This window comes from Leptosomus discolor, chromosome 10 (genome assembly GCF_034619465.1).
Source record: "Leptosomus discolor isolate bLepDis1 chromosome 10, bLepDis1.hap2, whole genome shotgun sequence".
NCBI lineage: Eukaryota > Metazoa > Chordata > Aves > Leptosomiformes > Leptosomidae > Leptosomus > Leptosomus discolor.
Window position 1 is genome coordinate 9,494,021 of NC_141400.1, and position 21,508 is coordinate 9,515,528.

General features: G+C 56.9%; 1 protein-coding gene across 1 annotated transcript in view; it reads right to left on the reverse strand.

Moving 5' to 3' along the window:
- Positions 1–6,163: 6,163 nt before the first annotated feature.
- PPARGC1B (PPARG coactivator 1 beta) overlaps positions 6,164–21,508 on the reverse strand; it is a 47,614-nt gene continuing 32,269 nt past the window's right edge. The window contains exons 2-12 of the mRNA XM_086471004.1: positions 19,090–19,263; positions 16,321–16,533; positions 14,366–14,482; positions 12,427–13,579; positions 11,768–11,804; positions 11,277–11,341; positions 10,044–10,809; positions 9,485–9,560; positions 8,527–8,648; positions 7,975–8,129; positions 6,164–6,267 (exon numbers count right to left, since the gene is read on the reverse strand). Coding sequence (XP_086327130.1) covers positions 6,164–6,267; positions 7,975–8,129; positions 8,527–8,648; positions 9,485–9,560; positions 10,044–10,809; positions 11,277–11,341; positions 11,768–11,804; positions 12,427–13,579; positions 14,366–14,482; positions 16,321–16,533; positions 19,090–19,263 — 2,982 coding nt within the window. The remainder of the gene's footprint in view (positions 6,268–7,974; positions 8,130–8,526; positions 8,649–9,484; positions 9,561–10,043; positions 10,810–11,276; positions 11,342–11,767; positions 11,805–12,426; positions 13,580–14,365; positions 14,483–16,320; positions 16,534–19,089; positions 19,264–21,508) is intronic.

Below are 21,508 nucleotides of genomic sequence, written 5' to 3' on the forward strand. Positions count from 1 at the left end.
ATCTTAGAAAATATTCCTGTTTGGTGGCCCTGAAGCCTGTATTTTTTTGAAAGCAGCAGGGAAATGGGCTTCCTATCAGTTCTCCACTCAGGGTGCAGCAGTTGCAGGTAAAAGGGAGTGGGTTTGGGGTGGGAGGCTGGTTCCGGCTCTGTGGCTGGGTGGCGGGACCCACGCTGGGCTCCCGCCAGCTGTGCTGCTCTGCAGACGGGCAGGTCTAGGGCAGCGGCCTAAATCAGTGCAATAGGCGGAAAAAAATAGCCAGGACGGCTATTGCTGTCCTCCTTGCAGACCTCCTCCTTTCAGGCTGCTGAGGTCCCCCCACTCGGCAGCATCACGGTGCCACGCTCCAGACAAATTTAGTGCAACGTCTCCGACCTGGCGAGCCCTCGCAGAGGCGACGGCTGGCGCTGGGCTCCCATCTGCCGGGTGCTGTGGGGAAGCTGCCCCCGTGCTGCCCCTGACTGCCCAGGCTTTCCATCCCATCCCTTCCACAGCCTGGGCTCCCACAGTGACCAGGACACCCTGTGCTGGGAAACGGCGGTTCGGCCACCTTAGCCGTGTCTTGGGGAGAGCAGACTGGCTCCAGGGGACCGCTTTCCTGGAACAGGGGGGGACTATTCAGGTGCCATATGGTTGCTGCATCACCATCTGGAGTCTTTTCCACACTTTTTCTTGCAATCCAGCCCTTTGCTCTCTTACTCCCACTCAAGCAAACTTGAGGTGTGTGCCCCATTTCATTTTTAAACCCCTTGTCCAGCGGGTTTCTTCTGTGATGGGTCTTGCGGCAGCAGCACTGCTCCCAAAGTCCAGAGTATGGAGCCCAGGCTTTTCCTGCATGAGTTAAAACTGGAAGAAGCCACACTTAAAATAGCAATATACAGGGATATTCCCCCCCGCAGGACCCACATCCCTGGCACTGGTGCAGCGTTGGTGTGAGCGAGCTGGGGAGCTCTGCCACCCCCCCCGCCCCAGTTGTGCCCCCCACCATCCCGCTGCCGGCCAGGCAGATGCAGGAGAACACCTTCTGCAAAGCAAAACACCTCCTCCCACAGCAGGCTTGCACTAAGAAACTAAAGTATTAGCGGCACAGACTTCCTTTTTTTTTTTTCTTTCCACTTTATAGTATATATGTTGTCATTTAGTTATAGGCAGATCACTTCACTATTTACAGTACATGAGCGTAGAGATTCTACAGTCTTTTTGATGTAAACAAGTAACTCCGCAGCAGGGGAGTCTGGAAAAAGAAGCCAGTTCTGAAGTATTTACACAATTTAAAATAGAACTTTTATACCCACCGGATAGATATAGATAATACATTGAGCGATTTGGTTAAATTATCTATGAAACTATAGAATCTGACAATGTAAAAATACAAGAAAACGTTCTCTCGTTTTAGAAGGTAGACAGTTAAATCACACTAGAAATAAATCTCTTTTTTAAAAATAATAACAATAATAATAAAGGAAAGGCATAAGAATCCATGCCATTTTTTAAGGTTAAAGTATATTACATAAATAAGGACACAATGGAACGGAACTGGGGAAAAAAATTAAGTGAAATATAAAAAACCGCTACCAATTAAAAAAAAACAGACTAAAAACTCGATTCTTAATCACAGAGGGATCAATTCTGCTATTTCTACTTACTCTGCAAGTAGAACATTGCAGAGTTAAGTAGTACTTACTCGGCATGAGGAAGAGAGGCAGAATTGGCCCCTAATAATTATTAGCAGTGTCCTTTTACTTAAAAAAAAAAAAAAAAAAGACAGAATTTAGCTTTTTTTTTTTTTTAATAAATAACAAAGCAGATGTGCCCCTTTTTAGGTGAAATTCTTACACCTTTCTCAAGAAATGCATCAATTTAATCTTTCTCTCTCTTTCTCACAGGCATACACACACTCCCTCCCCAATTCAGTATTTACTGCAGCGTGGCTCTCGGCTCAGCTCCGTGGCCGTGGGCACTGTGGCCAGGCCGCTGCCACCGCCCCTGACCCCAGGGTGGGCGAGGGAAGAGGAACGAAACCCAAAGGCTGCATTTGGCTCTGTATTGCTTGAGATTGTCAGGAATGGGACTACGACACTTAGAACAGAAAGGGTGTCAGGGCTCAGCTACGAACGATTTATCTCAGTATTCCGCATACCTCCAAAAAGAAAGAAAAAAAAAAACAAAACAGGAAAAAAAAAAAAAAAAAGTGCTGGTCTGCAATTGTAACACTCCCTTGCATGGACCAGTGCTGAAATCAGACACTCAAGCCTGTAACATGGTGACTGAGCTGCCGCTACGCTAAGGAAGATATGCAGCCCAGCCAGCTGCGCCGAGTAAGAATTGGGATAAAACCTTTTCTTTGGGGCAGCATCTAACCAAAACCCCAGGATTGTCCTCTGCATTCAGCCCAAGCACTCAGAAACATTTGCTCCTCCCCACGGAGCCCCAGGGACCCACTGGAATCCAGCCAGAAACCCGGTACCCCACCCTGGACAACGAGCTTTTCTGGGGCGAATCTGTGCAAAAAAGGCAAAAGGGGCATTTTACCACAAAACTCTTCACATTCAGCATTTCACCACAGTACTTGCAGGAAACTACTGGGGGACATTCTATAGTTACGTATTTTTAAAAAAATAAATCTCCTCCTTACTTATTGCCTACCGTAATATACCCTTTTGCTCCCAGTTTCTCTTTGAAGTAGTGCTCCTACCCACCCTGCCGCCTCGGCCCTCACAGGTGACGGGGGGGCAGCTTCCCAGGGCTGCCGTGGTGGCCAGGGTGCAAGGGTTCCCTTTTTGGGGTGCCCAGCTCTGGGCTGCACCCACACCAGGGCACCGGCCGCGATGCCACAGGCTGGGCAGGACGTAAAGTTTGTCCCTGGGGAGGGGGGCGATGCCTGCTCCCCACCCCAGCAGCTCCTGCAAAGTGCTGGGTGTCTCTGGCAGTGCCTGGGCAGTGCTTTGCTTCTGGCCCGTTCCCCCATTAGCATCCAAAACAGTCCCAGGCTGCAGGGAACTCTCACCCACCCCTTGTGCCCAAGCCCTCCGTCCTGTCCCCTTGCAGACTCGAGCACCGCAAGCTAAAGATACCTTTATTTTTAAAAAAAAAAACAGGTGGAAACTTATTTTTCACCACAAACCCTGTGTAAGGGATTCTAAACCCAGCAGACCTACGCTTCTTGAGCTGAACGCCCTCCACTCTCACCCAGTCCTAAAAGTCGGGGGGAGCCCCTGGGGCTGGCAGCACGTGCCCTCTGCTTCTCCCTGCTGCAGCAATGGGCTGGCAGGCAGAGGGCTGCCCCAGGCACAGCTGCGCCTCTGCGCCTTGCACACCTCTGCATACAGTGCGTAAGTCCTGGAGAAATTTCTTGGGGGAAGAAGGAACACAAACCATCCCAATTTAACAGGAAAAAAAAAAGAAGAAACTGCAAACCAAAACCAAAAAAACCCCAAACCCAACCCCACTTATAGGCTTCAGGCACCATAAAGACCACTTATTGCATCTCCTTCTACCCTATGCGTGCAGTACTGATCAGCTCTGTGCAGGATGAGCCCTCCCCTGCCCGAGCACCAGCCTTTATATCCAGAAGCCCGGCAAGGGCAGGGGCCGCAGGCTGTCTCGGGGCACCCAGACGCAAGAAAACGATGTGAAATTTTGTATCTGGGTACACTGGAACCAACGCTTGGGAAGTGATGGAGTGATGCCCCAGGAGAGGGTTCCCCCCAGCTCTGGAGCCCCCCCAGCTCTGCACTAACCCTTGCCCTCCACTATGCTTGATGCATCCCCAGCAGGGCCCAGCCATGGGGGTTCGGTGCCCCTGGCTGAGCAGGAGATGGAAGAATTCCACTTACTTTGCTTTTTTTGTTTGTTTTTTTGGATTGATCGTTTTCTGAAAAACATCAGCACGGCACAGGACAGTACTACCCACCCTAAATGTGTCGCTATATACATTCTACATAAGCTCTATAGCAATCACATGTAAACATCATTGTTGTGAGGAAATACTAGGACAGAAAAAGGCAAAGCTACAATGAGGCAATTGCCAATAGCAGATGCTCAGTCTCGGCCAGAGCTACTCGTGTTTGCTAAGGTGGGATGAGAAGTGTGGGGAGCTTGTGGCAGGAGAGACACCGAACCTTGCTGCTGAGACTGAAATGGCACAAGGACCGTTCCCTGACGGATCGTCACCAGCGGCGGACTGGGGACCCGCAGTTCAAACCCTGCAGTGGCCTGTGGGCCCTCATGCTGCCGGGCTGGGTATTGTCAGAACCGTGGCTTCCCCAAAAGCGGGGAAAAATAGCCAGGTAACTGTGCTGGTATCAGCGCTGCCGGCATTCCCGCTCCTGCCAGAGACCAGCTGCACACATGGCCCCGGAACCAAGGGCCACCTCGGCAGGGCTCAGGCTCTTGGCATCACATCTCGTGCAATTTCAGGGGCTTTGGTCGTACTTCTTGCAAGACGAAATAGTACCCACACCAGGGAAATGAGAGTAAAACCCCTAAGTCACATCGAGGGGAGACCCCAGGGGACTCTAATCTATCTACTGGCATAGTTAAGGCTATAATATTCTATCTACATAGGATGGCTGAATCCCTAGTGGTCTCTGGGTCTGAAAAATAAATGGAGACGATGGCGATGGCTTGAGGAGCAGTGAGGTTCCCGTTCCCTCAGGAAAACAATGCCTCTGTCCGGCTTGTGGTGGGGTTTGCTCCGACCGGTGATGGGCTCTCTCCCCCTTCCACCTCACCCGGAGATGGAGGGCAAGTTTGCAAGCAGGGAGGATACTGCTTGAGCATGCCTTAAATCCAGCACTGTCAGGCAGCTCCGAGGGCACCTGGCCAGAGGCAGAGTGGGCAAGCGTGCCACAGGGCGCTGGCGAGCACGGGGGATGGATCCTGGGTGCCAACTAGGTGCTGGGGAAGTGTATGGCTTATCAGGTATCGGGCAGAGCATGGGGAAGGCGTTGGGTGCAGCGGGCGTCCGGCGCGGCTGTTGTGCCCCCTCCTGCCTCCCTGCCTCTCTGGATTTTGGGCTGGCTGCTGGGCGGGGATGACAGATGGATCTTCTCGCCCTGCTTGCTTTGCAGGGGGCTGAGGTGAGCGAGGAGCAAGCCGCTCGGCCTGGCCAGTGCCCCAGCCACCTAAGGAGCCGGAGAGAAGCCAGCTCCCTCGCACAGACCCAGAGGTGCCCGTCCCCCCAGGCTGTGCCGGCAGGACCTGCCAAACCAAGTCTGGCCAGCTCCGTCCCTCTGGCCCCTCTCGTGGCTCCAAAGGCAATGGAGGGCTGGAGCAGTGCTGGCTGGCAGGCATCGGTCCTGCAGCCCCCCCGGGTAGGGCATCCTTCTGCCACCCCTCTCCTTCACGCCTGCAAAGCTGCTTGGCCCCACGGCGAGAATGGCACTGCCTGCCGGCTCCACCACGCACCAGGACCGAGCTCAGCACCTGGGTGCTGCGACCCAGCTGGGCTGGGGGCTGGGAGGCTGGGGCAAGAAGAATGGCTTTGACAGCAAAGTGGGAAACCCCAACACAACTGCCGAGCACCCCAGTTCGCCAGCGGGGGGAGGCGGGGGCCTCTGCGGCCGGCAGGTGAATGCCGGCTCCATGACTCTGCTCTGACCCCCCATTTGCTGAGTGACAAGTGCCTCATTACAGTGCATAGTTAAAAATCAAGGAAGCGGTACAATAAATCTGAATTACAGTACATCTGAGCCATAAATACATTTTTTAAGTATATACTTTTTTTTTCTCTTCTTCTTCTATTAAAAATTAGTTTATAATCCTGATTCTATTCACAATTAACAATTTCATCATCACACACTACAGACAAAAAAATGTTATGGTGAACACAGCTGCAACTCCACGGCGGGAGCACGGGAGGGCCAGGAGGAGGGAGAGGGCCCGGGGGGTTCCTAGGCTCACCCTAAAACAACCAGTCAGAAGCGGGGGGACTAACGTGTGGCAGTGAGACATCAACACCATGGGGACTCACAGACAGAAGCAGCTTTGTTCAATGTAAACATCGATCGGAAGGGACAGCAGTCTCTCTCTCGTGCGTGCGTGCTCTCGCTCTCTCTCGCTCTCTCTCGCTTTCCATAGACTGAATAATTTCTTTGAAAACGTAAACATATTGGAAGTGCCTTGACTGAGGTATTGAGGTATTCCTCCAAGGTTAAGGCTGTTACCGATGCAGGCTTAGCTGGGCCTCCTGCAGCAAGCTGTCGAAATCCATGGTCTCGTACTTGCTTTTCACTGGAGCTGGGGAGGACTCCTCCACGCTGCAATCTGGGAACAGCAGGGACACAAGGCAGCCAGGTCAGGGAGCGGGGCACAAGTGCACTCGCTGCCTGGCAGGGAGGGAAACTGAGGCACAGCCAGGCACTGCTCAGCCCCCGCCACCAGCAGGCTGCATCCCAGCACCGCGAAGCCAGCCTGGCCGAGGCGGGGATGGCGAAAGGGAGCAGCGGCAGTGCTGTCTCCCCGCCATTGAAAAGGAGCCGTTGGGCAGAGCGGCTGTAGCGGTGCCGAGCCCGGCAGGTCACACACCACAGACACCCATTTCCAGGTGCGCCGAAATTTGCCGGGTGCAGCTGAATTCCGAGGCGCTGACACGGGGCCGTCCCATGAGAGCCCTGCGGGCGGCGGGGAGCGGGGTGCCTGCCTGCAGCGCTCCCCAGCCCTCCGGCAGAAGCTGAACAAACAGTGCCACCGCAAAGCCTGGGAAAGTCAGCAAATGCCAGAAATAAAGCTGCCTAATTTAACAGCAGCTTAACCCTTTTCGGGCGTATGTTTTTGAATAAGCCATGAATGACGTAGTTGCATTTCACCTCTGCCTGTGTGCTCCCCATCTGAGCCTGCACCAGGGTGAGCACGATTTTAGGAACGAGCCAGGCTGTGCAATAAGGGGTGACTGCTGGCTTTGCAGCAATCTGCAGGTGAGGAGCACTGAGGGGGTTCTCCCATGCAGGGGATAACTCTGGCCTCCCTCCTCACAGCACTGCACAGCCACATGCCAACATCTTCATCACGGGGTGCTATCTGTTTCCTCTCTTCTCTGTGCCCAAATGAGAGGCCCTGGGATTTATTTAGATGAACAATGGACATTGGCACCCACAACCAAAGCCAGAGGGATTGCTGCTCTGAGCAGATATTAGAAAGTGCTAAAAGATCAGGCAGTACTTATGTCAGACTGGGCATCTAGAGATAAGTCAAGACTTAGGGTTTTATTTTCTGTGCCTCAGTCTCTCATGCATGAAGTGGGATACTGGAACCACTTTACACCCTACACAGGGTACAGAAATAAATGCACAGTGTTCATGAAACACCTGAAGGTCACAGCAACGAGCACTGAGCAAAGCCCGGATCACATTTCTTTTGCAGGACCAGCACAGGGTTTCACTCCTGTCCCTCAGCTCAGGCTGCAGCCCTACCTCCCACAGAAGGACAGGGCCAGCGAGACCCTGGCTAACGCGGTTGCCAAGTGAGGCAGGAGGTCTTGCAGAAGCCCATACAGCACAGAAAGAGTTAACGCGACCGCAGCACATTTCAGTGCCTTCATGTTGGCTCAGAGGTGCATGTGCAGTGTGGTGAATCTGTCCGGCGGAGCAGCAAACCACCCAGATCACCTCTTGGGCTAATGAGATGTTGCTGACTGCTTTCTCTAACGACTGGGAAGGGACTTCTCTGCTGGAAAGCATCCAGCGCTGTGTAGAAACACAGTGGAGACAGGATGGGCTGTGGTCAGCCAAGATCCAGCAGCCCTGGGATCTCTGGGTCCTCACACCAGTTACTCTTCTTTTCCTCCAGTTTCCCAAGCCATCTGAGTGAGCTAAGAACAGCTATGCGAGCCATAGGAGAGCCAGTGGGCTTTTCCTGCAAGCTCTAAAGTTGTTTAGGAACCTTCTGTGACTAGGGTTCAGCAGTGCAATGTGCCATCAGAGCTCTGTGCTGATAAACAAGACACTTCAGAAAAAGCAGCTCTTGCTTTCTTACCCAAGTCAGCATATCTGGTCCAGAAGATGTGCCCGAGGCCACCAGAGCTGAGCTGGAATGAAGGCTCATTCCTCTTCCTTAGCGAGGTGCCGTTTTTCAGAGACAAGGCGGCATGCTCTGAATACCGGTAGGTGATGAAGCCATATTTATCCCCCCTGAACAACCAGAGAAAGAATTCAAGATGTCACAAGCCCAGCAGCCCCTCTGATGCGCCTCTGCCCAGCACTGTCCCCCTGGCCTTCCATCCCACTGGCCCTCCATCCCGCTATCCCTCCATCCTGCTGGCCCTCCATCCCACTGGCCCTCCCCATGCCCTTGGACCTGGGGACATACTGCATCTCCTCGCCCAAAGCACCGGGACCGTGGGCTTGGCTGAACGAGGGGTTTGGCATGGCACAGAGCACTTCACCCCACTGGCACAACCGCTTCCCTCGCACACCCGCAGCGGGGTGCAGGGGTGACCCTGCACTGCCTGGCAGTGCTGATGCTGCCCGGGGAGAGGGGTTGTCTGTAGCCGCTGGAGCCCCGGACCACAGCTCGCTCCCCACCCACCTGTTAGTCCTGGACAGGACCTGACACTCCACGATTTCACCAAACACTTCAAAGCGTTTCTTCAGTTCACTGGAGCTCATGCTGCTGGAGAGGTTTCTGATATACACCACCCGGCCTTCCCCCTGCCAAAGCAAGCGAAAGGTTTCAGGCTCTGGCACCCCACACCTCCGCGTTGCCGACAGGCGGTGGAAATGTGAGGCTGTCGAGGAGACCCTGCAAGCCAGCACCAGGAATCAGGCTGCAGCGGGGCAATACTGCCACGGGCACAGTCTCACATCTCCAGGGTCTGGCTGTCTCTGCTCCAGCTCCTGGGTGTCACACCCAGGACACAACTGCTGCAGGGGACAGCCATATCCAAGCTGAAGCAGCCACCACCCTCTTCTTCTCTTTTAAATTTCTCTTGCATTCCTGCAACTTTTTCAGCTTCTCCTGGTGAAGGTGCCAGGGAATATTCCCAGGAATTGCTAGGGGCAAAATTCAATTGCATTGCAGGAAAAGAATGCCAGAGGGCCATGTCTAAATGTGTGTGTGTGTGTGAGTGCACAATAGTATGGAGGACCAAGTTATTTCCCTGCACGCCCACCCAGCTCCCACCCGCGGGCACACACCAGGTTCCCAATGCACAAGTCTGCCTCTGCAGCGGGACCGCATCTGTAAAGGCTGAGCAGCTTCAGGGATTCCCCAGCTCACGCCGCTAATTGCCAGCGCCGACTGTGCTGAAGCACCGGCGTAGGATGCTCCGGGCATTTCTGGGCCAAGGACTCAGTGTATTGCCAATCGCTGGTGGCTTCCGCTTGGGTTTTTCTCTCCCCCCTCCACCCACATGTCCTTGTTTAACACTGGCCTCGCACCAAGAGATGCTGAAGCCAGGGCTAATGGGCTCCACTGCTGCTTTTCTGGGAGATGAACTGAAAGCTGGGGATTGCTTTGTCCCAGCGCAGGGTCCCCGCTCACTTACGATGGCCTTTTCCTGTCTCTTCTCCAGCTGGCCCCGGTGCCCGCTCCCACCCTGACACTGCTCGCCGTTCTCACACCTGGGAAGCGAGGGAGAGGAGGTCAGCCGGGGGGGTGGGGGAGATCTGGCTGGAAAAGCTTCAAACATCATAGAAGCCAAAGCACATGGCATCTGCAGCAGGGGCTGGGCACCCGAGGAGAGATGCATGTCTGGAGTCACTGGAAAGGACACTACAAAGTCCTTTCTGATAGATGCCAGAGGGAGTTCCCAGCCAGCACTTGCCCCTTCCCAGGCATGGCTCTGGCCCCTGCCCATGTCCCGTGGCTCCCAGCACCATGGAAATCCCTGGTTGCTTCATCCCCGTGCTGCTTTCTCTGGCCATGGCTGATGTTTGCAGCAGCTGCTGATGTGGTACCAATTATTTCAACAGTTTTTCTTTCACTAATTAGCATCTTTATTACTTGGGCCAGCAGAGCACAGAGAGTCAGGGCTGCCACGCACTGGGGCAAAAACGCGGGGGGCAAGAACAGTCCCAAGTGCCCTCCCCCCAGATCCCCTGTACCTGAAGGTGCGTCTGCTTGCGGGCGATCGGGACCGGCAGCACGAAGACCCCGAGCTGGACCTGCTCCGGGAACAGAAACGCAAACTGGTCCTAGAAAGGTGGTTTCTCCGCAGGCACAGCTTGGTGTCACCGTGCTCCTCCTCCTCCTCCTCTTCCTCCTCCTCCTCCTCCTCCACAGGGGAGCCGCTCTCGCTGCAGCTGTCTTCAAAGACCGTGTCATACTCGGGGGTCTTACAGAAGACCATGTCCTTGTCGTCGAGAGCACTGTCCAGAAAGCCAAAGTGCTTTGTTAAGCTGGCTCGGATCTCCTGGTCTCTCAGCTGCTTGACGCCGTCCTTCCACAGCATCTCGCCTCCCGCCTCCTTGCCGAGGTCCAGCCCCTGGTAGTGGGCGGCCGGGACCCTCCTCTTGTGCTCCATCTCCACCTGGCCCAGGGGCTCCCACGACCTGAGCACCTTCCTCTGCAGGGCAGCCTCAGGCTTCAGCACCTGGCAGTAGTCGTGGTCCCCGAAGGAGCGGGAGAAGGGCCGCTTGAGCACGCCCTGCGGCTCGGGGAGCACAGGGCGCCCGGCGGCTCGGCTCAGGTGGGCGAAGAGCTCTGTCCTCTCGGGGTGTTTCCTGGTGGCTTTCCGGGAGGCTGCCGTGTCCCCTGCACCCCCAGGGCTGGGGGCCATCCCGTCCTCCTTCCCTGGCTCCTGGGGGATGTCTGGCTTGTAGAGGTCCTCCTCGGCGGGCTTATATGGTGGAGTGGTGGGTGGCGTGAGACCTGAAAGGTCCCCCCGGAACAAACAGCAGGAGTCAGCTCTGCCCCCACCGTCCTGCCCCATCCCACCCCAGCGCCTGGGCTGCACCCACCATTGCAAGGGAGGAGGCTGCTCGGCTCCCGCAGCCTCATCCATCCAGCAGCACTTGGGGCAAAAGAAGGATGCCTGATCCCAGCAGGGACCAGAGGACACTCCCTTCCCTCCTGGCTCATGCAGGGAACCCTTGAACAGACACACCCCCCCCATCCCAAACGCATCCCCCTGAGCCGCTTGCAGTGCTCGGATGCGGAGGCAGTGCATGGGATGTCTCCTACATTTGAAGTGTGAAGGGGGGTCCCAGGCCACGGGATGAACATGCCCCTTGGCTGGGCTTGGCTGGAGCTGGTGCCTCCAGGCTGAATTTAGGGTAAATTCGAGTTTTCCCAGGGAGGATTTTTACAAAATTTAAAAAATTAAAAACCTGTCCTACCTGCTGTCCCACACAGCTCCACAGTCAGCATCGGCTCAAAGTTTCTCTTCCCAAATGTTGGGTCACTGGAGAAGAGCAGAAAATAAGGAGAGAAAGTGTTTAGGTGAACCGCAGTCCCAAAAAAACAAAAGGAAGCTGAGAAAACACTGCCTACACGTGTGCCCTACCACCATGGCTAGTGCCTGATGGAGTAACCCCGCAGGTGGGTGCAAGGGGCAGTGGGGTGAGCTGCGTGCCCTCCCTGTCCCAGCCAGAGCTCCAGAGCATGTTGCCCCTGGCATGCAGAAATGCCCTGCCTTCAACCCAGAGCTTTCTGAGCAACTTGCACCTGAGCGATGGCCACGGCTCCCCACAGCCCTGCGCCCAGCTGCATGGCTCGGTCTGCTCGGCAACAGGAGCTTCGCTCGCTCACTGCAGAGGCATGCCCAGCCAGCCAAACCAAGGCGGCTTTCCAGCCCCAGCGCGGTTCCTTCAGCCCCATGCGCACTTACGTTTGTGCCAAGGACAGCGTGAGACACCTGGGTGTTTCTGAAAGGCAGGGAGAGAAGCAGGGTTACCAGCGGAGCTGTGTGCTCCCTCCAGCACCTGCAGTGCTCGCGGCGGGAGCTGGGGCCCCTCTGCTTGCCCTGGCCTGGCAGGGCGCTGGGGACCATGGGCTTTGCCTGCCTGCGAGGCGGCAGTGTCTGCAGGAGGGCTAACGCTGCCAGGGTTCAGCCATTTGTGCTCACAAAGCATCTGTGCATAGCCGTGATTTTGGGGCACCAGTGCAGCTGAACCCTGGTGCCCAGGCACAGGGCAAGCCCACGGGGAAGAGGGACCCAGAGGGCTGGGGTGGCTCAGTCACCGCTGGGTTAGCGCTGCACCAACTCCTTCATCTTGTTACAAGGATGGGGAAACTGAGGCAGAAGGCCCCTATGGGTTGAAACAGCACCTCAAAACCAGAAGAGGCCCCCAACTCCCCGTGCATGGGGCCCCACGGCCAGCTGGCACATAGGTCAGGGCTCAGCTGTGCTTGAGGCTGCTCACAGCTTCACTGCCAGGTGAGTGCCAGGCGCCTGGCCAGCAGCGCTGGCCCGTGGCAGGGAGGGCACAGGCAGCGCAGGCACACTGGGGAGGGGTGAGCAGAGTGACAGCCCCCAGCCCCCCTCACCTGCTTGCTCCAGGAGGGCACAGTGCTGGCTTTCAGCCCCGTCGCCCACCTCGCCATGCCCCGGGGAGCCCAAGGAGAGGGGCTGGGGCTCCACCGGTGGTGCCATGCCCCCCACCTCCACTTCGGCCGCGGGCTCTTCGGTGGAGAAACCTTCCAGTGCCGGACACGGCGAGGGCTCTCTACAGGCCAGGGCATCCTCGGGGCCGTGGCTGTCCCCTGCCTCCCGGGGGATGGAGGGCTCAGGGGGTGGCTCGTCAAGGAAGGAGAGCCAGTGGCCGAGCTCGGGGTTGAGTCTCTTGGACCGGCGGACGGCATAAACAGTGCTCTCCTGCTTGCGGGCCACCTTCCCCGCGGCTGCGCTCGGGGTGCCCACAGGCTTCCCAGCATCATCCTCAAGGCCGCCTGGCTCCCACAGTGCCTCTGCCTCGGCCCCAGGGCTCTGCCGCGGCTCGCCCTTCTCGGGTGCCATTTTGGCTCTGGATGTGCAGGTCCCACCGGCATCCTCCCCGCCCTGGGCCAGTGGCACTGGGGAGCGGGAGCCAGGCGGCCGGGCCAGGGCGGCGTACACGGGCTTGCCCAGGTGGTATGGCTTGCTCACGTCGCACAGTAGGTCACGAGCCAGCAGCTCCTTCAGGATGGAGAAGGATGCTCCGGGCTTCTTGCAGCCCCCAGCCGCCTGCCAGGCACAGCCCGGCCGGCTGTGTGTGCTGCCAGGGTGGCGCAGCTGCGCGGGACAGTCCGGTTTGGCTCTTTTGAAGGGGCTGCTGCAGGGCTGGGGCTTGGCATCGGCAGCGTCGCGGGTGGGCAGCTTCCGTGGCGGCAGGCAGTAGGTGTGCATGTAGCGGATGAGCTCCACCACCGAGTGCATCTCCCCCTCGCAGGAGAACTGGCTGCCGGAGCCATCTTCCGCCGAGGACGGAGGAGTCACCGAGTCGACGGAGCTCAGCGAGTCCTCGCTGGAGTCACTGTCCTCCTCGTGATGGGCACAGTCACCCGGGGATGGGTGGTGGCTGCCACTGGGGCACTCCTCAGGTGCCCGGGGGGCTTTGGTCTGGGGGCAGGGGGTGGCGGAGGTGAGGTGCCGGTGCAGCTCAGTGCAGCTGCGGCTCTGCACCTGCGGGATGCTCGCCCTCCTGTCCCGGGGACCTTCCACCTTCAGAGAGGAGAGAGGAGAAAGTCAGCCCCAAGCCCCACAGCCATGACCTGACACAAGTACCAAGCATGGAGGAAGAAGCCCCCCTCGGCTGACAGAGCCCCTCCACATCCTCAAACTCGCTGGTTCCAGCCCATCAGCATCCTGACCAGCCTGGGGGTCAGCCCCGTGCCCCAGGGACTTTCCACTGGGCACACGAGGCTGGCAGCCCAACCATCCCAAGCGCTGCCCCTTCAGCAGCCAGCACACAATGATGCTCCTTCTCCCCGGGAGGGATTTGCTCGTCTTCCCAAGCAATCTAATTTTCTGGGCCTAATGCACCACACAATTACCATTAGTGAAGTAGAAAAACCTTTGACGGCAACTTCTGCTGGGCTTCAGGAGATTAGTTTAAGTGAGGGGGTCGGCTCTGCAGCGTGGCGTGCAGCTCTCCCCGGCCGACGGCTCCCAGCCTGGGCTGAGTCAGCGGGAAGCGGGGCGAGGGGGCGGCCAGGCAGCACACAGGGCTTTCACAAACCAGCACTCACAGGAAGCTGGGAGAGGCCTGAGCCCACTGGGTCCCAATGAGATCGAGACATTTCTCAGCCCAGTTTCGCTGAGCTCAGACTGCAGACGGGGGCAGGAACACCACATGCTGCTCTGCCATCGGTGACAGTCCCCACCTGTCCCCAGCCCCTGGCCCAGCTCAGAGACTGCCCGCGCTCCCCGACATCGGTGACCTCCTTCAGGACAGCTCTCAAGAGATGGGCGCTGGACAGGCTCAAGCGCTGCCCACTGAGGAAGTACCTTTGTGCAGGGCCGTGTGGGTCGGGACTTAGGGGTCCCCGGGCGCCGGGCGCTCCCATCCCGCTGAGCCTCGCAGCTTGGAGGCACGTGTGATGGAGAGAGGAGCAATTTCTTCAGCTGCAAAGAGAAGCGGCAAGAAAAGGAGTCGGCATCGCAGTGAGGGCAAGAGAAAGCACCGGTGGGGCCGCAGCCCCTCGGCTCATGCCTGCACTGGGCACGTCCATTGCTGAGCATCTGACCCAAAAATGGGGGAGGAAAAATAAAAAGGCAGGGAGGCGTTTCCCCCCTGCCCGTGGCTACAGGGGCATGTGCCCTGCCACCTGCAGCCCTGAGGGGGTTGGGGCTGTCTCCACAGCACTCACCCAACTCCCCAGGGAGGTTGAGGCAGTGGTGACATGAGGGAATTTACTTTCCAGGGGCATCCCCTGCTCCCATCAGACACACAGGAGCTGTCGTGGCATCCAAACTTCTCACTCCATCAATTCTGCCCTTAGGTGACAGAGATTTTACCCTGACATGAGTGATGGGTTTGGACAGCTTGCTTGGGTCCACGTGCAAGGCTCATTTAGTCAAAACATCCAGGGACAGCCTCAATTCATTAATGAGCTTTCAAGGCGTTTTGCAGATGCAAGCCCCTGTGGGACCTGTTGAGGATCTTCCCCAACTCACTTCGTCAAGCCCACGGGCAGTGGGAGGGGCGATTTCTCTGCGTTACCCACAGTGCCACCACTTTGGATGGCAAGGTCAGCGTACCATTTTTCTTTTACTCAAAACCATTTTTGGTCAGGGGGGAAAAAACCCCAAACCCCACACCCAGCAACATTTCATATTCCACCCATGTCGCACTGACAACTGAAGGCGACAACAGCTCAACAGCAAGACGACTGCGTAGGTGCCAGGGGACTGCATGGAGGAGACAGATTTGAAGCCCCGAGGCAGGCACAAGGGGTTTTAAGGGGTGATAGAAACAGCGGGTGCCTGGGTCAGGGTCTGCAGGGAAATGTCACCCACAGTTTTAGGCGTGCAGCTCCTGTTGGTGGAAGCAACCAGCACCTTTTCCCCCCCACCCCTGCAACGTATACATCCTATATATACACATACGTATCGTGTGTGATATATACCCCCCTGTGCAGGGCGTGGGCGGTGGAAATGCACGCTCTCACCACTGGATGTCACTCCTCCCCGCCACAGCCCCGGCTTTTGGGGAGACCCCGGGGCCAGGCTGGGGGTCCCTGGGGGGGACCGTGAGCCCCAGGAGGGAGCGGGCTGGGTGCCCCTGTCCCAGGGGACCTCCCGGGGACGGCAGTGGCCTGCAGCAAATGCTGCCAGTTAGTCCTGGCCAGGAGGGAGAGAGGGGCTGGAGCCCCAATATTGCAGTGAACCAAGAGGGATGCTCTGGTCACCAGATCTGTAGGGACAGGAGGCCACACAGCCCCTGAGGGGGTTGCGGTGGAAGGCGTTGGGGGGGGGTGTCAAACCCTCCCGCTGAAAGCTGAGGGCATGGGCTGTCTGGCACTCTGGCCAAACCCTCTCCGTCACTGCTGTGAGAGCAGCGGTGAGCTCGGCCCCGGGAGCAGCCACTGTTGCCCATGGGCACAGGGCTGGGATGCGCTAGGGAGACCCCCGGGCAGCCCCACATCTGCACATCTGATTTAAAAGCAGGTGTGGGCCTCGCCAAAGCAACCCCCACCCCGTTGACACCCACCCCCACCCCCTTCATTGATATATTTGTATACACACAGCTTGTTCCCGTGAGGATGGTGATGGAGGTGACAGCAATGATGCAGAACATGTATACGTATACAATACAAGTATATGCTTTGGTATTGACGGTTAAAGAGAGTTTTAAGCCTAGAATGAAAAAATTCAGACCTTTGCTTCCTATCATACCCATGCAGCCGGCTTATCAGGGGCTCATCCAAATCCACCTTAAACAGTAGGAAGTGGGTTCTTACTAGAGACAGCTCATCAAACTCGGGGGCTGGGGGCGGCCCCCCCGTGACCAGGGCGGTGGGTTTGGGGGAGGGGGCAGGCGAGGTGTAGACATGGTTGAGCGTGTCCCCCTCTTCCATAGTTCGGAAGGCAGCCAGGCCCATGTCATCTCCCTGTATATCATCCAATGTCTCGGTGAGGGCTGCCAGCAGCGCTTCATTCTCGCTGTCTATTATCTGAAAGGAGCAGGCAGAGAAGAGAGGGGGAGTTAGAGTGGGCAGAGGGACTGGGGGACGCTGGGCAGGGGGGAAGAGAGGCCAGCCATGCCACACCAGCACCCATACTTCCCAGTGACCCTGCAGGAGACCTGGGAGAGCTTTTCCCCAGCACAGCACTAGGATGGGATCAGGAGAGAGACCCAACTGGAAAAGGAGCATCAGTCTGTCTCCCTGCACCTCAGCGGGAAAATAACGAATCAGAGCATCTTTTCTCCCAGTAGTCACTTCCACCCCACCAGGAGGCAAACAGCAGCAGATAAAGGATCTGTGATTAAAAGGCTCCTTGCCCAAATCCTCCTGACCCTGGGCTGCAAGTCCTCCCGACCCTGGGCTGCAAGTCCTCCCAGCACTGGCTATCACAGTGCTGCTGAGTGGTGTTGGCAGCACCCAGCCAGGACAGGAGCCCGGGGAGGGGGCAGGCACAGCCCCCCGCCCTCTGCGGGGCTGGGGAGGCCTGAGTGGGCCCGGCTGGTTATTTGCAGCTTGCCTAATGGGGAAGGCAAGGAAAACGTGAAAACCCGAAAGCTCAGCCCCATGCTGCCCAGTGGACAAGAGGGCAAAGCCCCCAGGAGGGCACAGGGGAAGCTCTGCCCAGAGCTGAGAGAGGAAGCTGGCCAGATGCCACAGCTTGCAACAAGCAGTATGGGTTTTGTTTTCACTAAAAGCCCCCAAACACAGGCATCTCCAGCTCAACAGGGGCTTTCAGCCCCCTGGCTTAAAGCCAGCTGCACCCAGTGCTCTGCAAGGGACCCTATCAACAGAGCATGGCCCCCAGAACAAGATGGCCCTTATATTACAGCTTCCCTGATGTATTTTTTTCGGCGAACAGCACGATCTGGGGATGCTGATGGGAGGTTTGGGAGTGTCTGGGGCTGTGCCGGGGCTGTGCTGGGCCAGGCAGGGCCACAGGCTGCTCCTGCCTCCTCCCTGACCACCACCCCAACCTGCCTCCTCGGGCCCCTCTTTCCAGCTGGGCTTTGCCTCAGCTGATGCACCTCCAGCCCTCCCAGTGCCCCCCCAGTCCCACAAGCCCCCTTCCAGTCTGGTGATACAATGCAAAAGCCCAAAAGAGGATGCAGAAGCTGAGGAATGGCCAAAGTGAGCCAGGAGTTCCTTCTTTTCGGTCCTACTCCATCACATTCTGAATGTAAACCATGTCCAACAAGATGCAGGCTACCATCAGCTATAAAATTAGCACAGGGGTAAATTCAGGCTCGCAAGGAGGACTGTTGACTGCACACAACCTTCAGTGTTTCTCTCATCTTGTTTGAAAATTAAATATCTTTTGTTCCACGCCCTAACCTTGCTCGCAGTTACTGGAGCAGGCTTCAGGGAAAGGCAGCAGGATGCTCCATTTTTGGCTCCGTTTCTTCTCCTCCTGTTATTGGCACAAGACTGCTGTGCATACAAGTTCAGTGGGATACATTTCATCATAGTGGAGACTGCTCCTAATGGGCCTGTCTTTTGCATTTCTTTTATGTTTATCTTTTCCCCAGGAAGTTCAGCGGAAAATATGCATCTCGTGATGAAGGTCCCTCAGCTGGACTGGACCATTTTCAAGCACAGCATCAGCACAGCATAAAAGCCAGAGGATTGTTATTATGGCCAGGTTAGAAAATATTGGAGCTTTTTATTTTTTTTTTCTCCTTGTTTAAATACAAATACTCCTCCCTCTCAAAATGTAACCCAGAGTTGGTGACTGCAAGGCACCAGTGGGTTGCAGCCTCCCTGTCTGAGGGGGTAAGGGCCTGGGTGCTGCTCAGGAGGGCACAGAGACCCCAGCCACCAAGCACAGGGCACACCCAGGGCAAGGCATGAGCTTTGGGAAAGGCAAGTGGGCTGCTCAGTTGGCTCTGCGCCCTTCCCTGGGCAGCCCCTGCGGCCCCCTGCCTCCACCTGCCTGCGCTGTGCTCACAGCCCTGCCCTGGCACCACAGCTCCGAGAGATGCTCAGCTCTCTGCAAGGAGAAGCAAAAACAGTGCTGAGAGACAAGGACCAGCTCCGCCTGTGCCCAGGACTGCTTTGCACCACGCGGTCCTGGGTGCTGGCACAGTGATGGGTCCATCCCAGCATAAAGGCGAGGTGAGAAACCAGCCACCGTCTGCCAGAGGGACCCCAGCCCTAAACACAGGGAGGATGCCAAAGCTGGAGAGCCAGAGGAAGAGCTGCATTCTGCTCCAGGGAAATGAATACTCCTGCCCCACACCACAGCCCTGAGACCCCCGCACTGCCGCCCTGGGAAACGAACGGGACATGCTACACACCAACTGTAATTCCATTTTAATAAGACATCACAGGAGGGTTGGCTCAGCAGCCCTCCTCTGCTCATCCACCTCCTCATTAGCCTTACTTGGCTTGCCCCATTTAGAGCCAGTGTGCAAATTAACGGAACACTAATCAGCCGGGGAGGACCTATTAATAGTTGTGTCCCCTCCTTCCTCCCTCCTTCTCCCCCTCCCCTGCCCTCTCCCTGCCTCCATCCTTGGGTCCCCTGCACAAGTAGGAGGGGGGTACCTGGAAGAGCTCAGAGTCATCGGTGCTGTACTGGCTGGAGTCGGTCTCTGAGTGCTCCCCGCACCACTGCAGCTCGCTGAAGCAGCCGGTCGAGTCAAAGTCACTGGCATCCAGCTGAGATAAGTCAATCTCTGGGAAGTCAGAGTAGAGGTGCTCCTCGCCAGACACCTCGTACTGGGAAGAGAAGAGAAAGGGGGTGAGCCCGCTGCCATGCCAGAGGGGCAGGCAGCAACAAGCACCAGCAACGACCCGCAGAGACGGCTGGTCTCCTTGCGCGCTGTCGCCTCCGCTTGAGCCCACTACTCAGACCGTCTTTCGAATGAGCTTTGGCAAGCGGCTCCGGGAGCAACTACAGGGCAGAGCAAAGCGCAGACAGCACCCCTTCACTGCACATCATACAACTTGGTTTGCACAGCCTGGCGCTGGCACTGCTGGTTACTGAAAGCTGCCTCACAACTGCCACCAAACCCCCACCTCTGGCGTCCTGCACTGTGGCAAGCGTCAGAACAGCAGCACCTGCATTGGAAGAGCCTCATCTCCTCGGGTGAGCAGAAGCTCAGGACACAGCACAGCCACCCTGACCCTGGCAAAGCAGCTGCTCGTGCTCTTAGGGGAAACCGAAGCCACTCCTACCCTAAGGGTGACATCCAGGGTTATCCAGCTTCCCTGGGGATCAGCGATAACAGAACAAGGCAAGAGACTTGGGCACACAGGAGACAGCAACACACAGGGCCAGGCTCCAGTGGGCAGCCTCACGCCCAGACAGCGTGGCTGCTCCCCACCCCATACCTGTCCCCACCACACGGCACTGAATGCCTTGGGGACAGTCCGTCTGGGGAAGCTGCACGTCCCGCATGGCCCAAGGCACCGCCAAGGCAATACAGACCCTGGTCCCTGCATCACACATGCACGATGAGAAAAACAGCATGGAAACGCATCGATGCCTGGGCGCACATGGTGCGATGTGAGCTCTGGGAACCGAGCTAAAAATCTCCATTTAACCACAGCCCAGAGCTGGGACCTGCCCCGCTTCTGCCTGGCTCCCAGCCACTGCCCAGCCACAAAGCCCCACAGCTGCATCCAGCGCCCATGGGAGCAAGGGTTGGCACCAGCACGGCCCTGCCTGCACTGCCACTCGCTGCCTGCACCAAGTCCTTGCATCGTGCGTGGTTTTGCCCCTGACGTCCAGATTCAAACACGGAGGGGAAAGGTCTGATGTGACTCTTCCCCGTATTGGCTGACTGGGGGGAGTTTTCTGGTCATGAGGGAAGCAAGTTTATTTACAGAGCAAATGGATTTCGGAGCAGGCAAACATCTGAGCATGTGAGAGAGGCTGCAGGGGCAGAACATGGGGGCCTCCCCTCCTGGAGTGCCCTGGAAGGGTCTCCTCTAACACTCAACGTAAAGGAAAAGGGATTTCAAACTGAGCTGCAGGAGTGGAAAAGACAGCATTTCTCTCTTTCTGTTCTCTCTTTTTTTAATTGGGATAATCTGGGATTATTGACTGTGTTCCCATAGCCTGAGGAGCCCGTGTGCCATGCTCCCCACTGGGTTTAGGACACCCTGTGCCACACCAAAGGACACTCCTCTGCACGCACCCACTCCCATTTTGCATTTCTCACCTGCTTTCCACCCTGTCCTGTCCCATCCCAGGGGTGGTGGAAGGAAGGGCAAGTGGTTTGGAGGACACAGCAAGGGTAGGGGAGAGCAGCTTCATAGTCCAGTAGTGAGCCAGCGCCATGTCCTGGCAGAGGACTGCCAGCCCAGCTGTGCCCATGGCTGCAGCAGGGCTGGGGGCTGCAGGGAGCTGCTGATGCTGCCCCAGCCCCGCCAGCACAGGCAAAGCGCTGCAAGGAGTGAGGAGCTGCCCTGTGCTGGGGGGATGCTCTCCCCATCATCCTCCCTGCACCCTGCTGCTGGAGGGAGGTGTATCAGGTAGACATCCACAAGCGTGATGCCATCAAGTATATCAGGCACAAAGAGTCTATACAGAGTCCTGAATGGCTCTGGGATGCAGATAATCCTTGTGGGCCCATCAATGCTGGTGCTCTTCAAACCTTCCCCATAAAAAACTTTGCTCCCTGGGTGGTCAGAGCTCACGCAGCAGGTCAAGGGTCCCTGTCCTCATCACTGCCAGCTCTGGAGGACACGATGTTACCTTTCCCCTAGCTCTCCTGGCCCCTCTGCTCAGGGGCATCCTGGGCTGCTGTGGGACCAGACGTCCTTTGGCCTTTCAGATGTGTCCCTTACCTGCTGTGGCTTGCCCCTGCTTTCCTGCCACCACTCTTGCGCCTGCTCCAGAAAAAGTCTTGCAACAACTCTGGCTCCCCCTTCTCCCCAAATCTTCCCATGGGAACACAGGCAAAGGCTTTTATTTTTAGAAAAGCCATACATAACATATATATGTGTGTGTCTCTGT